The 20,151-nt window shown below is 30.7% G+C and overlaps 1 protein-coding gene across 5 annotated transcripts in view; it reads right to left on the bottom strand.

The window, feature by feature from the left end:
• The window catches only part of LOC111625049 (tigger transposable element-derived protein 1-like), a 35,235-nt gene extending 16,005 nt beyond the window's left edge, over positions 1 to 19,230 (bottom strand). For 2 of the 5 annotated variants that reach the window (XM_023368073.1, XM_023368075.1), the window contains exons 1-2: positions 19,103 to 19,230; positions 4,813 to 4,891 (exon numbers count right to left, since the gene is read on the bottom strand). In XM_023368073.1, coding sequence (XP_023223841.1) covers positions 4,813 to 4,891; positions 19,103 to 19,185 — 162 coding nt within the window. In that variant the 5' untranslated portion in view covers positions 19,186 to 19,230. Of the gene's footprint in view, positions 1 to 2,477; positions 2,497 to 2,572; positions 2,652 to 3,435; positions 3,582 to 4,812; positions 4,892 to 15,449; positions 18,949 to 19,102 lie in introns of those variants that run through there. The other 3 variants (XM_023368076.1, XM_023368074.1, XM_023368072.1) reach the window with 3 other exon arrangements.
• Positions 19,231 to 20,151: the final 921 nt, after the last annotated feature.

The following is a 20,151-nucleotide window of genomic DNA, read 5'->3' on the forward strand; positions in this document are numbered from 1 at the left end:
AAAGCTTCAACTGGGAAATTTTACCTCATCCACCATATTTGCCAGATATTGCTCCCAGTGATTATCATCTTTTTCGGAGTTTGCAGAATTTTTTAAAAGGGAAAACTTTTGAGGATGAGAACAATGTAAAAAAGGCTATTTCTGAATATTTTGATTCAAAACCGAAATCATTTTACAAAGACGGGATTAAAAAGATACCATCAAGATGGCAAGAAATTGTACAAAATAATGGTGAATACATTATAGATTGAAATAAAATTTAATTAAGATTTTTTGTTGCTTTTTTTGTAGATAAAAATACGCATGAACTTTTGGGCTGACCTGATATATAAATATACACGACCAGCAAAACCCAATACATTAAGCTAATACATCTACAACAGCCGTAAAATTTTATTAATTTTAATATAAGAGATGACACCTAATGCCTCACTCTAGTGCCAAATCCATTTCTAATTTATTATTATTTATCCAAAATATAGCCCGATCATTTACGGCTGTTATAGATGTATTAAATAATTATAGTTCGGATTATCCTGTCTTTCGATTATCCGTGTCACCTCTCCCTACCATTAGCCTGGATAATCGGAAGTTTACTGTATTTGATTCACTCTGTTGATTAAAGAATTTTATCTATATATATAAAAATGAATGTGTGTGTGTGTGTGTGTGTCCTTCATGCATTACCACACCGTTTATCCGATTGCCGTGAAACTTTGGAAAGTTGTTTAATATACTCCGGCGAAGGTTTGTGGCATAGTACGATTGCCATAAAACTTCGGAAAGTTTTTTAATACACTCCCGCGAAAGTTTTTGGCATAGTACATTTATCCTACGATAGATGGCGCGTGTTTACATGAGCATTCGAGTACAGTGTGTTCGATTGATTTCAAATTGTGAAGACCATTTCCCCCTTCAAAAAATATTTCTATATATGCATTTGTGAACTGTTATTTACGATATTCGTAATAATGTTTGTTTAATCACTTTATTTCAACTTTTTTTTGCTAATTACGTATTCGCTCGAACTTTGTTAAAACTTTAACTGTATACCGAACAACAACCGAAGTTGTAGAAGGAAATTCGCCTATTTTACCGATCTAGGGATCCCCTTTTCCAAATTTTAATATCATCTAATAATTTAAAAAGACAAATTACAATAAAACGGTTTATTATCCAACTATCAGAAATTTCACAACATGCCAAGGAAGAGAGGAAGGAGCAATTAAATAATTAAAATTATAAAGGATTTAAAAATATATATAAAAATGGGGAATATCGCACTTCTGACAATCGCAGCGAGTGTGTGGGCTAAATTTGGAGAATCCGTGCTTCTCGCATGGACAACTGTATGTGGTCAGCTCACGCGTCGAAAAACCTTCCGATTTATTCGTGTACACACCAGACGGAAAAACAAAAAATATCGTGTATCCACAAACACCCCAATAAATAAATAGAATTGAAACGACACTTTGAAATGTTTTCCTGATGAAAATGAATAATGATAATAATAATAAGTTTCAATAAAAATAATAAAATGTAAACTGAATTTTATCATAATGAGTTTGCTTAAATTTCCTTTCTTCTGAGATCGCAGCAATGCGCGACGGGTAAGCTAGTTTAAAATAAAATACTCCTCAAACCGTTTAACCAGAGTGCTTCTATTTTAGAATCATGAACGTTTTTGTCGCCCAGGAATTCAGGCTTCTTCAGGCTTTATCAAATAGGCCATTACTGTTCAAATAAACATTTGATATGAATTTCTTCCGAACACTATCATGTGAAATCATTCTGTAATTGTATTGCGCATGCTCCATAGTCATCCCTTTAAACACTGTTATCCAGCAAAATCTGCCATGCTACAGATAGGGCCATTTCCTCCTTATAATTAATATACGTACCATTTATTCTCACCTTAAATATCTCCATGGCTTCTAGCCATTTTAGTTGTTGTGGATTGGAGTTGGTTATAATGATTTTCGCCGCGTGCAGCTCCGCCATTATCGCCTGTTCCGAAGCATATGTTGCTAGGGTCGTTGTGTTTCTACTGTGCTTTAAATTTTATTTAAATGAATATATTATTATTTTTAACAGATTATCTAAATAATTTGGAAACACCACTGGTTTACAAATTAAACCACAAACCACTTCTAACTTAGGACAAATATAGTTCCTTAAGCTAATTTATCTAGTCCAAATAGCTTGTTTTCACTGATATGTTTTATCATTGACATTTGAACTAGTTCAAAGCATATAAACTTTTGAAAAGTCAACTAGAATTAATAGATCTTGAGTGATGAAAATGATTTTTATAAAAACCTATTTAAAAAAAGTTTGTTAAATTTTTACAAATCTCTGCCAGAAGATAATTTTGTCTTAAAAAGTTTACATAGGGGAAAATTTTCTATTTTTGTTTCTACATACCTTTGCAAAAAAACCTTTTCAAAAATAAAACATATAAAATCAAAATATCAAACCTTGCTGTCCAATGAACATCTACAGGAGATATAATTTGATTAAATTTTTGTGACCTTCATTTAGTACAAAAAATTTCTTATATAATTATACTTACTTTTGTTTCATTTTCACAATCACCTGGAATTAACTTGCAAAGTTCACAAATTACTTTATTTATAGAGTGATGACGAAGTCTAAACCAGAAAAATAATAATTTAAAATTAATATTAAATTTTTATTTTTAACATTGAAGTAATAAAAACTGAATATGGTATACAATCTATATAAATCAGCAATGTCAAGATTTTAGCAATTATTAATTATATTATCATCATTATTATTTTAAATGTTACTACTATAAAAATAATAAAATATTCACTTTATAATATTAATCAGTGGCAGATTAACTAATAGGTGCACTAGGGCCTTGTTGTCTCAAACAGCCTAAAAAATTACATAGAAAAAAGATAATATGCCTCTAAAAATTTAGTGAATGTTTAAAGTTTTAAAAATGTATATATATATATTTTTTTAGGCTGTTTGAGACAAAATATAAAGTTTATTATATATATATAAATAAAGCCATTTATGTAAAAGTGTTTTTTAATATATATATATATTAAAAAAACACTTTTACATAAATGGCTTTATAATAGAATTGTGCCTAGGGCCTCAAAGGAGCATAATCTGCTACTGGTATTGATTGATGCATTAGAAATCAATCACTACACCTTTCTTATATAGCACTTGCAGCAGTCTGTCTGTCATAGATGCTGTGAGGGTTTTTAACAAAGATAATATCATACATTCCATCCCAAAATATCTATTGGATTTCTGTAAATCAATTACTTTCTATCTACATTTGACTTGCTGATTTACATGTAGATTTTCTATTGGCAAACAATTTAACAAAATAATAAACTAAATAGAATTCTTATAAAAAAGGATGTAATTTTAAAATATATATATTATACTCACTTAATTACTGCAACAATGATATAACATGAAATAAACCTGCTATATCATTACTGAAACAGGTAGCATATAGCACTTGCCTGCATGGACTTGAAAGTGTTACCCCATGAAAAGTCTATAAGTATTTAATTTTCCACACTTAATGACTCAGGTTTTTTCATTTCTGAATGGTGCTTTCTTAATTCTAACAAGCACCCTCCAGTAGCTGAGTGCATAAAACTATCTAACATTAGTAGTTAGTTAGTCATGGGTTTGAGCATGGCCTATGGGCTGACCATGTGAAGTTTTCTGGGTTTTCTTCATGTTAGTAACACTTAAATAGGGTCCAGCATAAAAGTCTTCCTAGGATACATCCACCCAACAAATTGCTAATGTGTCGTGTTGTCTAAACCAAATAAACCAAACTAATTCTAACGAGTGATTATTTATTGTGACATCATCACAATGTTCTCAATTCTTTTAATGGTGATCTTGCCTCTGTACATCATACTTTTCCTGTTAACAATAGATTCATGTCAGTCATCTATATCAGTGGTCTCCAAACTTTTTTGATTGCATACCCCTAAGACAAAAATAATATAAGTTGTACCCCTATAATATAATATATAATATAATATAATATAAAANTCATCCCTTTAAACACTGTTATCCAGCAAAATCTGCCATGCTACAGATAGGGCCATTTCCTCCTTATAATTAATATACGTACCATTTATTCTCACCTTAAATATCTCCATGGCTTCTAGCCATTTTAGTTGTTGTGGATTGGAGTTGGTTATAATGATTTTCGCCGCGTGCAGCTCCGCCATTATCGCCTGTTCCGAAGCATATGTTGCTAGGGTCGTTGTGTTTCTACTGTGCTTTAAATTTTATTTAAATGAATATATTATTATTTTTAACAGATTATCTAAATAATTTGGAAACACCACTGGTTTACAAATTAAACCACAAACCACTTCTAACTTAGGACAAATATAGTTCCTTAAGCTAATTTATCTAGTCCAAATAGCTTGTTTTCACTGATATGTTTTATCATTGACATTTGAACTAGTTCAAAGCATATAAACTTTTGAAAAGTCAACTAGAATTAATAGATCTTGAGTGATGAAAATGATTTTTATAAAAACCTATTTAAAAAAAGTTTGTTAAATTTTTACAAATCTCTGCCAGAAGATAATTTTGTCTTAAAAAGTTTACATAGGGGAAAATTTTCTATTTTTGTTTCTACATACCTTTGCAAAAAAACCTTTTCAAAAATAAAACATATAAAATCAAAATATCAAACCTTGCTGTCCAATGAACATCTACAGGAGATATAATTTGATTAAATTTTTGTGACCTTCATTTAGTACAAAAAATTTCTTATATAATTATACTTACTTTTGTTTCATTTTCACAATCACCTGGAATTAACTTGCAAAGTTCACAAATTACTTTATTTATAGAGTGATGACGAAGTCTAAACCAGAAAAATAATAATTTAAAATTAATATTAAATTTTTATTTTTAACATTGAAGTAATAAAAACTGAATATGGTATACAATCTATATAAATCAGCAATGTCAAGATTTTAGCAATTATTAATTATATTATCATCATTATTATTTTAAATGTTACTACTATAAAAATAATAAAATATTCACTTTATAATATTAATCAGTGGCAGATTAACTAATAGGTGCACTAGGGCCTTGTTGTCTCAAACAGCCTAAAAAATTACATAGAAAAAAGATAATATGCCTCTAAAAATTTAGTGAATGTTTAAAGTTTTAAAAATGTATATATATATATTTTTTTAGGCTGTTTGAGACAAAATATAAAGTTTATTATATATATATAAATAAAGCCATTTATGTAAAAGTGTTTTTTAATATATATATATATTAAAAAAACACTTTTACATAAATGGCTTTATAATAGAATTGTGCCTAGGGCCTCAAAGGAGCATAATCTGCTACTGGTATTGATTGATGCATTAGAAATCAATCACTACACCTTTCTTATATAGCACTTGCAGCAGTCTGTCTGTCATAGATGCTGTGAGGGTTTTTAACAAAGATAATATCATACATTCCATCCCAAAATATCTATTGGATTTCTGTAAATCAATTACTTTCTATCTACATTTGACTTGCTGATTTACATGTAGATTTTCTATTGGCAAACAATTTAACAAAATAATAAACTAAATAGAATTCTTATAAAAAAGGATGTAATTTTAAAATATATATATTATACTCACTTAATTACTGCAACAATGATATAACATGAAATAAACCTGCTATATCATTACTGAAACAGGTAGCATATAGCACTTGCCTGCATGGACTTGAAAGTGTTACCCCATGAAAAGTCTATAAGTATTTAATTTTCCACACTTAATGACTCAGGTTTTTTCATTTCTGAATGGTGCTTTCTTAATTCTAACAAGCACCCTCCAGTAGCTGAGTGCATAAAACTATCTAACATTGGTAGTTAGTTAGTCATGGGTTTGAGCATGGCCTATGGGCTGACCATGTGAAGTTTTCTGGGTTTTCTTCATGTTAGTAACACTTAAATAGGGTCCAGCTTCCCATAAAAGTCTTCCTAGGATGCATCCACCCAACAAATTGCTAATGTGTCGTGTTGTCTAAACCAAATAAACCAAACTAATTCTAACGAGTGATTATTTATTGTGACATCATCACAATGTTCTCAATTCTTTTAATGGTGATCTTGCCTCTGTACATCATACTTTTCCTGTTAACAATAGATTCATGTCAGTCATCTATATCAGTGGTCTCCAAACTTTTTTGATTGCATACCCCTAAGACAAAAATAATATAAGTTGTACCCCTATAATATAATATATAATATAATATAATATAATATATTATATTATATTATATTATATATTATATTATAGGGGTACAACTTATATTATTTTTGTCTTAGGGGTATGCAATCAAAAAAGTTTGGAGACCACTGATATCGATGACTGACATGAATCTATTGTTAACAGGAAAAGTATGATGTACAGAGGCAAGATCACCATTAAAAGAATTGAGAACATTGTGATGATGTCACAATAAATAATCACTCGTTAGAATTAGTTTGGTTTATTTGGTTTAGACAACACGACACATTAGCAATTTGTTGGGTGGATGTATCCTAGGAAGACTTTTATGCTGGACCCTATTTAAGTGTTACTAACATGAAGAAAACCCAGAAAACTTCACATGGTCAGCCCATAGGCCATGCTCAAACCCATGACTAACTAACTACCAATGTTAGATAGTTTTATGCACTCAGCTACTGGAGGGTGCTTGTTAGAATTAAGAAAGCACCATTCAGAAATGAAAAAACCTGAGTCATTAAGTGTGGAAAATTAAATACTTATAGACTTTTCATGGGGTAACACTTTCAAGTCCATGCAGGCAAGTGCTATATGCTACCTGTTTCAGTAATGATATAGCAGGTTTATTTCATGTTATATCATTGTTGCAGTAATTAAGTGAGTATAATATATATATTTTAAAATTACATCCTTTTTTATAAGAATTCTATTTAGTTTATTATTTTGTTAAATTGTTTGCCAATAGAAAATCTACATGTAAATCAGCAAGTCAAATGTAGATAGAAAGTAATTGATTTACAGAAATCCAATAGATATTTTGGGATGGAATGTATGATATTATCTTTGTTAAAAACCCTCACAGCATCTATGACAGACAGACTGCTGCAAGTGCTATATAAGAAAGGTGTAGTGATTGATTTCTAATGCATCAATCAATACCAGTAGCAGATTATGCTCCTTTGAGGCCCTAGGCACAATTCTATTATAAAGCCATTTATGTAAAAGTGTTTTTTTAATATATATATATATTAAAAAACACTTTTACATAAATGGCTTTATTTNATGAGGAAAAAACGAAAAGAACTGAGTCGAATTAATTAAGTCGGAAAAAAGAAAATATGCATTATAATCGAGAAAATGCGAGTATTGTATTAATGTTTAAAATAAAATACAATACCAATATAGCCCTATCGTTGAAAAAATTCTCTTATTTTTGCTCACCTCGAGTTTTGCTTAGTAGAAATGGCTAAAAAATGCGCAAAATACGTACGGAAATATGTTATTACAGGGCCACCTGTATTGGACGACCACCTGTCTAAAAGACCACTTTTTGAAGGTACCGTGGATGGTCACCATAGACAGGTTTTACTGTATACATATATTAGGGAAACTTGGTGTACCAAGTATCACTTTGAGTATCTCACTTTGGCAACCACTGATCTTTATAACTCCATTCAAAGGAAAATTTTGAATTGAAGTAATGTGACTTCCATTCCAAACTGGAAGTTCATATAATGTGGGCTTCCTGCTCCTAAGCTTTCCACATCTGATCTTGGCTATCATCTATCTAACTACTTTCTTGAGATTAAGGACAGACAAACAGTCAGACAGACAGACGACAGTTGGAATTTATAGGACTACAATATTTTCAAATTGCAGCCCAATAATTTTTCTATAAACACAATATTTATGAGAATATACTTCCCATGTAGTTTATACAATCTGTTGTCAAAATTTAAACACATCATCATCACACAAAAGCAATTAATCTAGCATTTTTACAAGATTTTTTTTATTTATTTAAAGAAGTGATATGAAGTCTTTCAGATGTTAAGGTTAGCAATTTCAATCACATGTGGGGCCATCACAACCTGTCTAAGACAGATCACTTTTCAAATAGTAATAGTAGACCAGTATTAATGAGTAGTCATTGACCATCCTATCTCTTCCAGCAGGAGGTCAACAACTACTTTTGGTTGAATTACTTTGACCCTCTTCTGCAACAATCCCTTCTTTCTATCAGACCAGCACTATTGTGGCATTCGAACAGGAATATTATTCAGATATAAGACAATCTCGCATATAGGAGGAGATGTGACTTTAAAGATCAAAATAAAGAATTAGATTTATTAATACAGTTCTAATTTTATTTCATTTAATCACAAATAAAATACCAAATGCACATAAATGCACACATTGTCCTGCAAAAAATTACTGGCATTTTAAACTTTAAGGAAAAATCTTGTAAAATTGACAACATAATTTGTTCATGCAGAGCTGGTCAATTGGGAACCCTTTTTGCCAATTCTTAACACTTATGAATCCACTTATGAGTTTCTTCAAATTCTGATTTCTAAATAATCATCTGTTTTCATGTTGGAATGGATTAAAACTTATATTGTGCTCCTGTGTGATTTTGGAATTTCAATCTGGAATTCAATTCAAAAGCTTTGCTTTTCCTATAACTATTCATCTTTACTCCTGACAATACACAAGAACGATTCAAATGACCCAGATAAAATACTTTTGTTTTTAAACACTAGAGGGTGAGCATCTGGTAAAAAATGCAAATACACAGTTTACAAAAATTATAGAAAAAACACAAAGAATACTTCGCTCACACATATAGGACGGCCTAGATTTGGAAGCAGTGAAAAATGAATAAAAACCTCGTCTTATATGCGAGTAAATATGGTATTTCAGATAAGTCATCAACAAATAGATTAAATAAGGATAGTCTTGAAGGACCATTCTTACTTAATCTGTTTGTAGAAGACCCACTACTGATACAACTTCATCAGTTAAAAATATAATTCTTTTAATTTGGTATACAATATCAAAAAATAAATTCTTTAGTAAATTAAAAAATCTTTGGTATAAACTCTCTTTACAGGATACATTGCAAACTACCTCATGACAAATTGAATCAAATGCTTTATACAAGTCTTCAAAGTATATAATTTTCAATGTTTTTCTCTTAGAAGTAATTGAATTATTCCAGTTAATATAAATGTATTATATTCTGTCCTCTTTTTGCATAAAATGAACCTTGAAACTGCATAATATCTCTCAATCCATTGAGTTAATATATAGCATGATAGAAAAAAATCTTCCTAACTGAATTCACTATTGCAATTAATCTGTAATTATTTGGATCAGTTATATCATATTTTTTTATGTATTGGTTTTAGGACAATGTGCTTTTGAATTTTGGAGATCTTTGCAGAAGTTAAAATTTTGATATATATCTATAATAGATTATTAATCATATTTTTAAGAACTTTAAAAAAAATATTCAAAATTCCATAAATTTTTAGGGCCTTCTTCATCTTAATATTTTCCAATTTATTTCAAATGAAATGTCCAAAATATAATTATATTTTGGACAATGCAACAATATTAATTACATATGAGGGCAGTTTTTTCAACCTCTGATGGTCCATAAAATAAAGACAAGTATAAATAACAAAATGAATTTATTACCATAAGTTAGGTATAAACATTTTACATTTCAACATAATCACCATGAAGATTGAGGCATTTGTCATATCTGTGGATGAACTTTTTAATCCCCTCTTCATAGAATGTTGCCATCAGTGACTTTAGATGGGCCTTAATGTTGTTTTGAAGACCATCATTAGTCTCAAACCTCTGCCCTCCTAGCCACTTTTTCTGTTCAGGAAAGAGGTGGAAGTTGCTCAGCATTAAATCAGGTTAGGTTAGAGATAGATCAATCAGGTTTCATGGGATATATGCTGGGTGTTTAAAAAGTTCCAAGCTGGGTGGAAGTCTGAAAGGTAGAAGTCTTCACATCTTTAACATGTGAAGACTTCCATCTTTTTCCTGAACTGAAAACATGGCTAAGCAGATAGAGGCTTGAGACTAATGACAATTTTCAAAACAACATTAAGGCCCAACTCAAGTCACTGGCAGCAACATTCTATGAAGAGGGGATTGCAAAGCTCTTCCACAGATATGACAAATGCCTCAATCTTCACTGTGATTATGTTGAAAAGTAATCATGTTTGTACCTAACTTTTGGTAATAAATTCATTTTGTTGTTTACATTTGTCTTTGCTTTATGGACCATCAGAGGTTGAAAAAACAACAGCCTATGTAGTTGCTGGTATTGGTTTGGTTCTGTGTTTAGACATTCATGTATATAGTGAATTAATTTACAAATGTATAGAGACATAAGCAATTGTGTACATTATAAAAATATTTATTAATTATCAAATCAATACATTTATTGTTTTCTGTTTAAAATTTTTTTTATGTCAGCTATTTTTTCACTTATTATTATTATTATATTTTTGTATTAATTTTTCTTCTTTTGTTGTATCACTGCAAGACATTTCTTGCTCGTCAAAGAAACAAAACTGGAGATACTGGGCAAGTGAAAATCCTTGAATTCTTTACAAGGAACCTCTGGCTGCACAAAAGTTGTGATGTGGTGTACAGTAGGCATGTGTGGGATTATTGGCTCCTATATTTTTAAGATTGTGTTATATGTCCAGTAACTGTGAATGCAAACCACTACAATGAAATATGGCAAAATTTCCTAATGCCTGAATTGCAAGCATGAAACATGGCTAACACAATTTGATTCTAACATGACAGAGCAATAGCAAACACAGCTTGCACAAATGTGGCTCTACTCCAAGAGTTGTTTGCCAATCGCTATCTCCTGCTTTGATGATTTGTACTAGCCATCCTGCTCCCCAGATTTAACATTTCTGGACTACCTCTTTTGAGGATATCTGAAGGTAAGAGTCTTCACCCATCATCTCCATACAGTTGAAAAGTTGAAGGCTTCCATTTTTCAGGAAATAAGTGGGATTCCACAAGACATGGTGCCACATGTCATGGATGCTTTGCAGTGAACTTATAAGAATGCAGCCATGCTGGCAGAGGACATTTAGATGTTATTTTCAAGTAGCACGAATGTTCATATATAAGTACAGGCAGTGGTGATATTCAGCAGGTTCGCACAGGTTCGGCCGAACCTGTTGTTAACATTTTCAAAGTTTTCCGAACCCGTTGTTAAACACACGTAACATTTCTCAGCGGTTTTGTTTTTTTTAAAAAATATATTAAAATATACGTATTCTACTCTGTAACACTACTAAACTAGAGCCTTATATCCCGTTCGCCATATTCTAATTGTCGCCGTTCGCATATAACCTCCATCGACCGTTTCAATCTCGACTGAAACGAGATTTAATCGCGATCGACTCAAGAGAGTTCTTGAAACTAGATCCAGTCATACGAGGGATCCCACAATCCCACGCGCGCGAGAAAATACAAGATGGCTGCGGAACACGTGTCCGGCTATCGACAGCGAAATAAAAAAGATATTGTATTTCGAGAAACAATGACATCTGTCTCTTATTATAATAATACCTAATGATAAAATAAACGATTTAAAAAGTTTTTTCTTGAGAAAAAGTCATAGGGAAAGCAATTAACTCCTTGGGACTCTAGCAATTTTTGATATTAATGTAATTAAACATAAAAAATACTTAAAACTGAAAAAACGAAAGAAATGCGTTAATTTTGAAGAAAAAGCTTCAGATTTTATTTTCCTTTGTCTCGTCTTTCTGTGAAATCTTACGCTGATGAGTCATTGTTTAAACAGCTGGATGACCTTGAACACAGCTGGAGTCCGATTTTCCGGAACATTCTCATAGAAGTCTCGGGAGGCGATAGGTTTATAGTAGGGTGAATACTAGTTGGCCGTATATTTTTATATATTTTTAAAAAATTAAAATTTTTATTGCGATTTCCGACCCCCCCGACTTAATTAAACTTATATATAATAAAATCTATTAATTAAAAAAATTTAGAAACTATCGGAGGTCGTTTTTGACATCAGAAACTAGCTTTAAATAACTTTACCGAAGTAAAATCCGTGCGCTACAACTTTAGAACGATGAATGAAATTTGATATCAAACTCCCATTAAAAAACAATTAAAAAGCAATTAAGTGTGAATCGTGCGTCATTAAAGGTAAATTAAAATCGCGATAAAATTTTTTCGCGCGGGAAAAAATTTTTGAAAAAATTTGGAGACTTAAAAAACATTCCATAAAGCCAAAAAAAAAAAAAACAGAACTTTTAGGGAGACCAAACGCCCGAGTTTCATGAAACGCTATGTAACTTGCCCGAGTTATCTCGGGCTTGGGGTTAGGTTAAGGAAAAAGTTTCTGTTAGCGAACCCTTTGTTAAATATTTCGAATATCACCACTGAGTACAGGTATCCCTTGATTAACACAATTAATTAATCCCTCAATGCTATCATATCAATGCTATCCCTTGATTAACACAATTAATTAATCCCTCAATGCTATCATATATATCAAACTTCAAACTTGTGTTAATCAAATACAGCGGTACCTCAGTACTCAATTGAACAATCACAACTTGCTAAATCAAATTTTTGGTTAATAGCAAATATTTTCATTTTAACTTTAAGTTTTGTCATCTGTAAAAAGTTTTCTGTGATAAACATGAGTAACTAATTTAAAAATAAAATGAAACCATAGAGCTGTCTACTTTCACCAGACAAAAATATACTTGATTCACCTTGTGTAAAGGTTACTCGTTACCAGGTACTAGCCCAATATATATAATAGACTCACAAAAACCTTTAAGTGACCAGTAAAATATTTAATTGAAAAAACAACAAATGTTTTCGACTGTATTTTTCGACCTTCTTCAGGTTAAAAATTCCGAGGTTCGAAAAGCCATTATGCTTAAAGATTTAAAAGTTTTAGAACGTTTTGGAACATATCCAACTTTGCATATAAAATTCATTATGCGCATGCATATCAAGCATTGCATAAACAAAAATATATTTTTAAAAAATATTATTTTACACCCACATGAAACAGTGGAAAACACCTTAAATAGAGTTGTGGGGGTCTTCCCCTTCATAAACAAACTTTCAAGCTGTAGAAGTATTAATCGCATCCTTATAGTTGATGCAGTTATTGCGTAACCCCGTTTTATATATTTCCAGAGTTTCTAGAGTTCATATGGGTTCCCTTCTATGTGATAGTTTAATGATTTGCACGTTATGCAAGTCGGCACTTATGCCCAGGGTCAAAGCATAAGTAGATAGGGCAGTGGTGCATCTGTTATGATCAATGTCATATTTGTGTTTGCGTATACGCTTATCTAGAGAACGTATCGTGGAACCAATATATACAAGGTCCCTTAATGGGACAGAATATATCCCCGGAGCAAATCTTTTGTCTATGTCGTCTTTGCAGTTGTGCAGAATGTCATAAATAGTACTACGCCTGTTATATGCAATTCTCTTGTTTGTATATGCAGCAATTTTTCTGTAAATCAGATCAAAGTGGTGGTTATATTCAACCACCACCTTGCCAAAGACAGAATTATTGGAGTTGTTCGTGCATGAGCAACTATCATTCATTCTATCTATTCTAACTATCGTTCGTCATTAAACTTCACACAGACGGGAACACACATCAAAACTAGAAACTCTGGAAACATATAAAGCGGGGTTACGCAATTACTGCATCAACTATTTGCGTTTTTCATGAACTATAGAGGGCGCTGCATTTTTACAAAATGGCTTCTTTATCTGGGTTGCTTGTAACTAGTAATGTAAAAGTAATCATATATTACTGTCTGATATGATGATATACAGTCGACCCCCTATAATTACGGTCCCTATAATTACGATTCCTATAAAACTACGAAAAAATATACGTATTTTGGAAATGTTGAGTCGGATTAGTGTAGAATCGATTAATTTTATGGAAGAAAACCTTTCAATCAGCCGTAGTCCGTAAACTTGACACGTGTCGGGCTGTGATTGGACCGACTTGTAAGAAATCGGATTCCTAATAAATTGGAACATATCTATCTTATAGATACGTTCCAATTTATTAGCAGCATACAGTCGACCCCCTTGGTCGACTGTATGCTGCCTGTAGCTGTTTATCAAGAAATTTTATAGAAGGAGAACAATTATTGTTAGCGGGACACGTCATTATGTGGTATCAAAACAAATGAGCGAGATTGTTCTATACATATTTGTGCCCTTTGTGTTAAAAAACATCAGCTTTGACATTGTCCCATCAGGGCCGGATTTACAAGTAAAAAGCCTCAACTTTCAAGTGACCTCAAACATTTGTACAAAAAAGAAAATTGAAGTTAGATTTTGTAATAGAATTTTTTTTACAAACCAACAAAATATACTTCTGTTTAATACTACAAAAAATACTACACAAAATGTACTGTTTATTTTGTTTAGTATTTCATTAATTTTTTTCTAAGAATTGACATAAGATCTTTTTTAAAAAAATTGATAAAACCAATTTTAAAAAAGATTTCTAATGGAATAGTTATAAAACTTTAATTAAACTTAGTTATAAAACAGAAGACTAGTGAAACCTCATGTCTTTTTCTTCCAATATCCATATTAAATCAGTCATTGTCTGATTTAATTCTTTTCTTTTTATGATTGACTTCTAAAATTGTGAAGGGTTGGTAAGAGGCCTTACAGAGTTCAGCTTAGGGCTTTGAAATGCTTAAATCCGGCCCCGTATCCTACACAAAATTACTGGCATTTTAAACTTTAACAAAATGTTTTAAAATTGACAGCATAACTTGTTTGTGTAAAGCTGGACAATCGGGAAACTGCCAATTCTTAAGTCTAATCCATTCTTTCAGAATTCAGAGCTCATAAATATAACCGATCTGTTTTTTCCATTTTTCGTGTGGGAATAGACGAAAACTTATATCAGGCTCTCGTAAGGCTTTGAAATTGCAATTTGGAACAAACAGTAAGAGTTGCTTTTTCTATCGCTTTTCATCTTTACTACTGATAATACACAAGAATGAATCAAACGACCCAGATAGAATAGTTTTGTTTTTAAACACCAGAGGGCGAGCATCCGGTGAAAAATGCAAATAAGGATGCGATTAATATTTCTACAGCTTGGAAGTTTGTTTATGAAGGGGAAGACCCCACAACTCTAAGGTGTTTTGCACCGTTTCATGTGGGTGTAAAATAATATTTTATTAAATATATTTTTGTTTATGCAATGCTTGATATGCATGCGCATAATTAATTTTATATGTAAAGTTGGATATGTTCCAAAATGTTCTAATACTTTTAAATCTTTAAGCACAACGGCTTTTCGGATCTCGGAACTTTTAACCTGAAGAAGGCCAAAAAATACGGTCAAAATCATCATGTTATGCAACAATTTCAAGTGGATGAAGTGTTTTAATAATACATGTCAGTGACACACAAAACATTTATTTTCTTTATTTTTAGTAAATATACTTTTGCTGGATATTTCTGGTATGGTTACATGCATTGGACTTAATTAAATCCAGTTTTACATAGCATGTAGTTATCATGACATTAAGAATGATTGCAAGTTCATGAGTTGTTATTTGTCAATTTTTAATAATTTCTTTCTTTAATTTCTTTTTGTCAACAGATTTTGGGTGCCCTATATGTTTTATATCCTTTAGTTCAAAAGTTCCTAAACGAAACTTTCAAAACCACATTTGACATATTCAAAGTTTAGAAGCCTCTTCCCCATAAACACTATGAATATTTTTTCAGTTTGTAAAGCATTATATTCTTTATGAAACTTAAAAAGTATAATATGCCTGATATGCAATTTATCTGCAGACATTTCAATTTGGTTTTATGCAAACAAAATGCAAAGCAAAAAGTTTTAAAATAAACTTCTAAGCATAGAATACAATATCAAGTTAGCAATAATGTGTTAAATTTCAGAACTGTTATAATTAAATCACATATCTAAGTTAAGTAAAGACAACTGTTAAAAACATGCAAAAACTTTCTAGTCAAACCCAATAGGTGTATTTTGCCACTCTAGTGTATATGTGTATTTTTTTTTGCTTTTTTTATGATTTATGCATGCTAGGCTTTAAACTTCTTGTTAAATTTGTGTTAAATTCTAGTTAAAATACTTTTATAAGGGTGCTCTCAGGTCTGAATTGGATTAATCTAATTTACATTATTCCTTATAAAAAAATTTGTTCATTACTCGAAGAGACTTCTGAAACAATTTGAGTACCAAGGTACTACAATCAATGGTAAAATTAGAATTTGTCTACGATTGACTACTGTACTAATAATCCTCTTATTTTTCCTAAAATGTGGTACTATTTTAGGAAAAATAAGACATGAAAGCAAACTAAATGATTAATAAATGCTTATAAGTTACATACATTAGTTACTGTTACTAGATAAAAAGTTATCAAGAGTCATTTGAACAGTATTAGATTTTTTTTTTATCAGAATAAATTTTACGATAACAAGTAAACTGACTCTCTATACCCTGGCAAACATGCATACTTCGGTTAACATCTGGATCCATATCCATTACTTGCTGCTTAAGCAATTCTAAACTGTGAAATATTCCATCCAGTTCTTTGATTGTTATCTCCTTTGGAACCACATCTTCAGATTTTATTTGTTTGTTGTCTTCATATGCACATAATTGTTCAATTTCAAGACCATCATCATGCAAATCTTTTGAATTTGAATCAAATAATTCTTTAACATCTTCTGCATTAACACCTCCAAAACCAAGGTCTTCACAAATTGCAATGATTTCATCAATTGTGCTGTTCACAGGATTTTGAAAAAATTGCAAGTCATTAGCACATTCTGGCAAAAGCTTTTTCCAAACAGCTCTCATGCAGCTAGAAGACACTTGCTCCCATGAGTCACATATGTTTTCAATTGCATGCTTGATATTAAAATTTTTCCAAAATTCTGGGAGTGTAATCGCATTTTCCCCTGTTGTTGTTTCTACTGCCTTTAAGAATGTGTTTTTAAAAAAATAGGCTTTGAAAGTTGCAATGACACCCATGTCCATAGGTTGTAGTAGAGATGTATTTGGTGGAAAAAATAAAATTTTTACATTCTCACACAGATCATTTAGATAATTTGGATGACCAGGTGCTTTATCTAAAAGCAAAAGAGCTTTGAAAGCTAAGTTATTACTCTTGCAATAAGCTTCAACTGCTGGACAAAAATAAGACTTAAACCAATCTTTGAACAGGCTTTGGGTAACCCAAGCCTTCTGATTCACCTGCCAAATTACAGGTAAAGAGTTCTTGTTACATCCTTTTAAAGCCCTTGGGTTCTGAGTTTGATGGACAATAAGTGGCTTCAATTTAAAATCTCCATTAGCATTTCCTCCAAGCATAGCAGTTAAGCAATCTTTTGATACTTTGTAGCCAGGCTGTGCTACATCTGTTTCTGCTATAAAAGTTCTAGATGGCATTTTTTTCCAGCAGAGGGCAGTTTCACCTACATTGAAAATTTGGCAGTAATCATAATCATTTTCTTTGATAATTTTCTGTAGCTCACCAAGAAATGTAGATGCAGAATCTTTGTTGACACTTTTAGCTTCACCTCTTATCTTCATATTCTTTAGCCCAGCCCTAGATTTAAAATTTTCAAGCCAGCCTTTGCTAGCTGTGAATTTTGAGTTATCTTCTTTATATTTAGTCTCTTTAAGTCTTGAAAACAGGCTTAGAGCTTTAGCCATGATATTAAAACCACTTATTGGAATTTTCTTTTGATTGCAGTCTTCCAGCCAAATAATCAACAGATCTTCCATTTCAACCATTATAGCACTTCGGTTACGTGTACATTGCATACTTGCAGATGTAGATGCAACTTTACCTTGCTTGCTATACTCATCAGATTTGGATAAAATAGTCCGTATTGTAGACTCATTAAAACCAAATTCACTTGCAATTTTACTTTTACTTTTGACACATTTAAATCTTTTAATTATTTCAAGTTTTGTATCTAATGTAATTACTTTCCTCTTCTTTTTTTGATTTAATGACCCAGTTGTGGAATTTCTGTTATTTTTCAACATGATTGATGGACTGTAAAGTTTACAAAGAACATAACTTGTCAATATAGTAGAACAGCTACAAGCATGACTATGAGTAATAAACTGGCTCTAAGGCTCTGGCAGCATGACTACTTGGGAGGAATGATGACTTTCTATTGATTAGAAAACATTTCTCACTGCTTGTATATTTTTGCATGGTAAATTTAAAGATAGATTAATTCAAACTTCTGCCGTGTATATAAAGGGATCGTCGAAATTACTTTTGCAGCATTAATCAAATCCCATATTAAGCAAGAGATACCTGTACTGTATACTATAAGTGATACTAAATGTATATGTGTGGTCTTTCATTTAATGGCCAAATAAAATTTCTACAATTTTTCACTGTCTTTTACTTGTCATTTGAAATTGGTAGAAATAATGTGCACTACCCTGTATATACACTTATTTATGTGTAGCCTTTCTGACTTTCTTTTCTTAATTATAAATTAATTCTACCAATCTGAACAATGACAAATAATAGTATATTAGCAAAAGAGTACAGTAACTGGTTATTAAAAAATTTAAAGGTATTTTTTTCCAAAAAATAAAATATACATGTGTGTTTTGTCACATGGAAAATTAATAGCATCCAATTATGATGGCACATATAGTACATGTGGCATGTGAAAAATTTTCATTTTACAATTTCCTTATACCATAATTAAAACTATAGTTGAGCTATACTAATTCTTTGATCTCAGGAATTTTATTGGTATCTATTGGTTTAAATAACTTATTTCCCTAGAATAACAATAAAAAATTCTATTAGTTTTAAATATTGTTATAGAAAAAAATCAATAGAAATTTTTATTGGTTTCTATGGTTTTTTTTATAGAAGATGGAAACTTAACTTTGTTGAAAAAAGATTAAGATTTATAAAATAACATATATTTACCGTTCATTATTTCTACGTTTAAGTTTCAAATTAAAGGAATGATTTGGTGTAAGAGGTTTTCTTTTGTTTCTTCTATGTTCCATATTATTCTATTATATCCTGCAATCAATAAGTACTTTGCATGAATATCTGATATATATTAAATTCTTATTCAGTTAAGTTAATTTTTCAAGCATATTCTTTATTTTGATAAATATACAGTGTATTTATCAAAATAAATAATATAAAAAGAAAATAAATATACTGTATACAGTGCACACTTCTGCTAAGTTTTATAGTCAAAAACAAATCAAAAATTATTTCTTGAAAACATTAAAAATTTGTAAAAGTAATATGTATTATACATTTTAACATAAACATGAGTGTCAAATACAATTTAAAAACTTTAAATATCTATATTTTTATGTAGTCCATTTTGACTTCCTTTTTCTTATATATAACCTTGCAAATACAAATTTTTCCATAATATTTTACAGGGTGCTTACCCTGTAAAATAATTAGTTTGGATTGACAAGAGTTCACTGTACACTATATATCATAATAGAATATGAAATTATTTATAAAGAAATTATAACCAAAATAGTGTTTAGAAATACATATCTATAGTGGTGATAAGTCGCAATGTAATAAGCTATAGGTTATATTGATGTCAAGAGTCCAAAAATTATTTTTTGAAAAATAAATGAAATGTACTTAACAGAATTTATTGAAATTTAGTATGTATATACACAATCATAAAACAAACAAACATTGCATAGCAAGATTACAATAGTGAGAGAAAAGATATGATGACTAAAGAAATAAACACAAAAGTTATATGAGAAAGCGAGAGTTCCCAATAATCAGTTCTTCCTATAATCTTGTGATATCTTCACTTTTTCTTGACATTAATTAATTAATTAATCATTACTTTAATTTAGAAATCTACTAGATAATGTGGATTAGTGATAAAATTTGGGATAAGAGCAGAGTTGGTTTTGGATGGTTTAATATAGACTGTAAAATTGTAAAAAAAGAGAAAAATAAGACATTGTGGGAGTTTAGCATGT

This window comes from Centruroides sculpturatus, unplaced genomic scaffold (assembly GCF_000671375.1).
Source record: "Centruroides sculpturatus isolate CEXI.00-Female unplaced genomic scaffold, Cexi_2.0 scaffold40, whole genome shotgun sequence".
NCBI lineage: Eukaryota > Metazoa > Arthropoda > Arachnida > Scorpiones > Buthidae > Centruroides > Centruroides sculpturatus.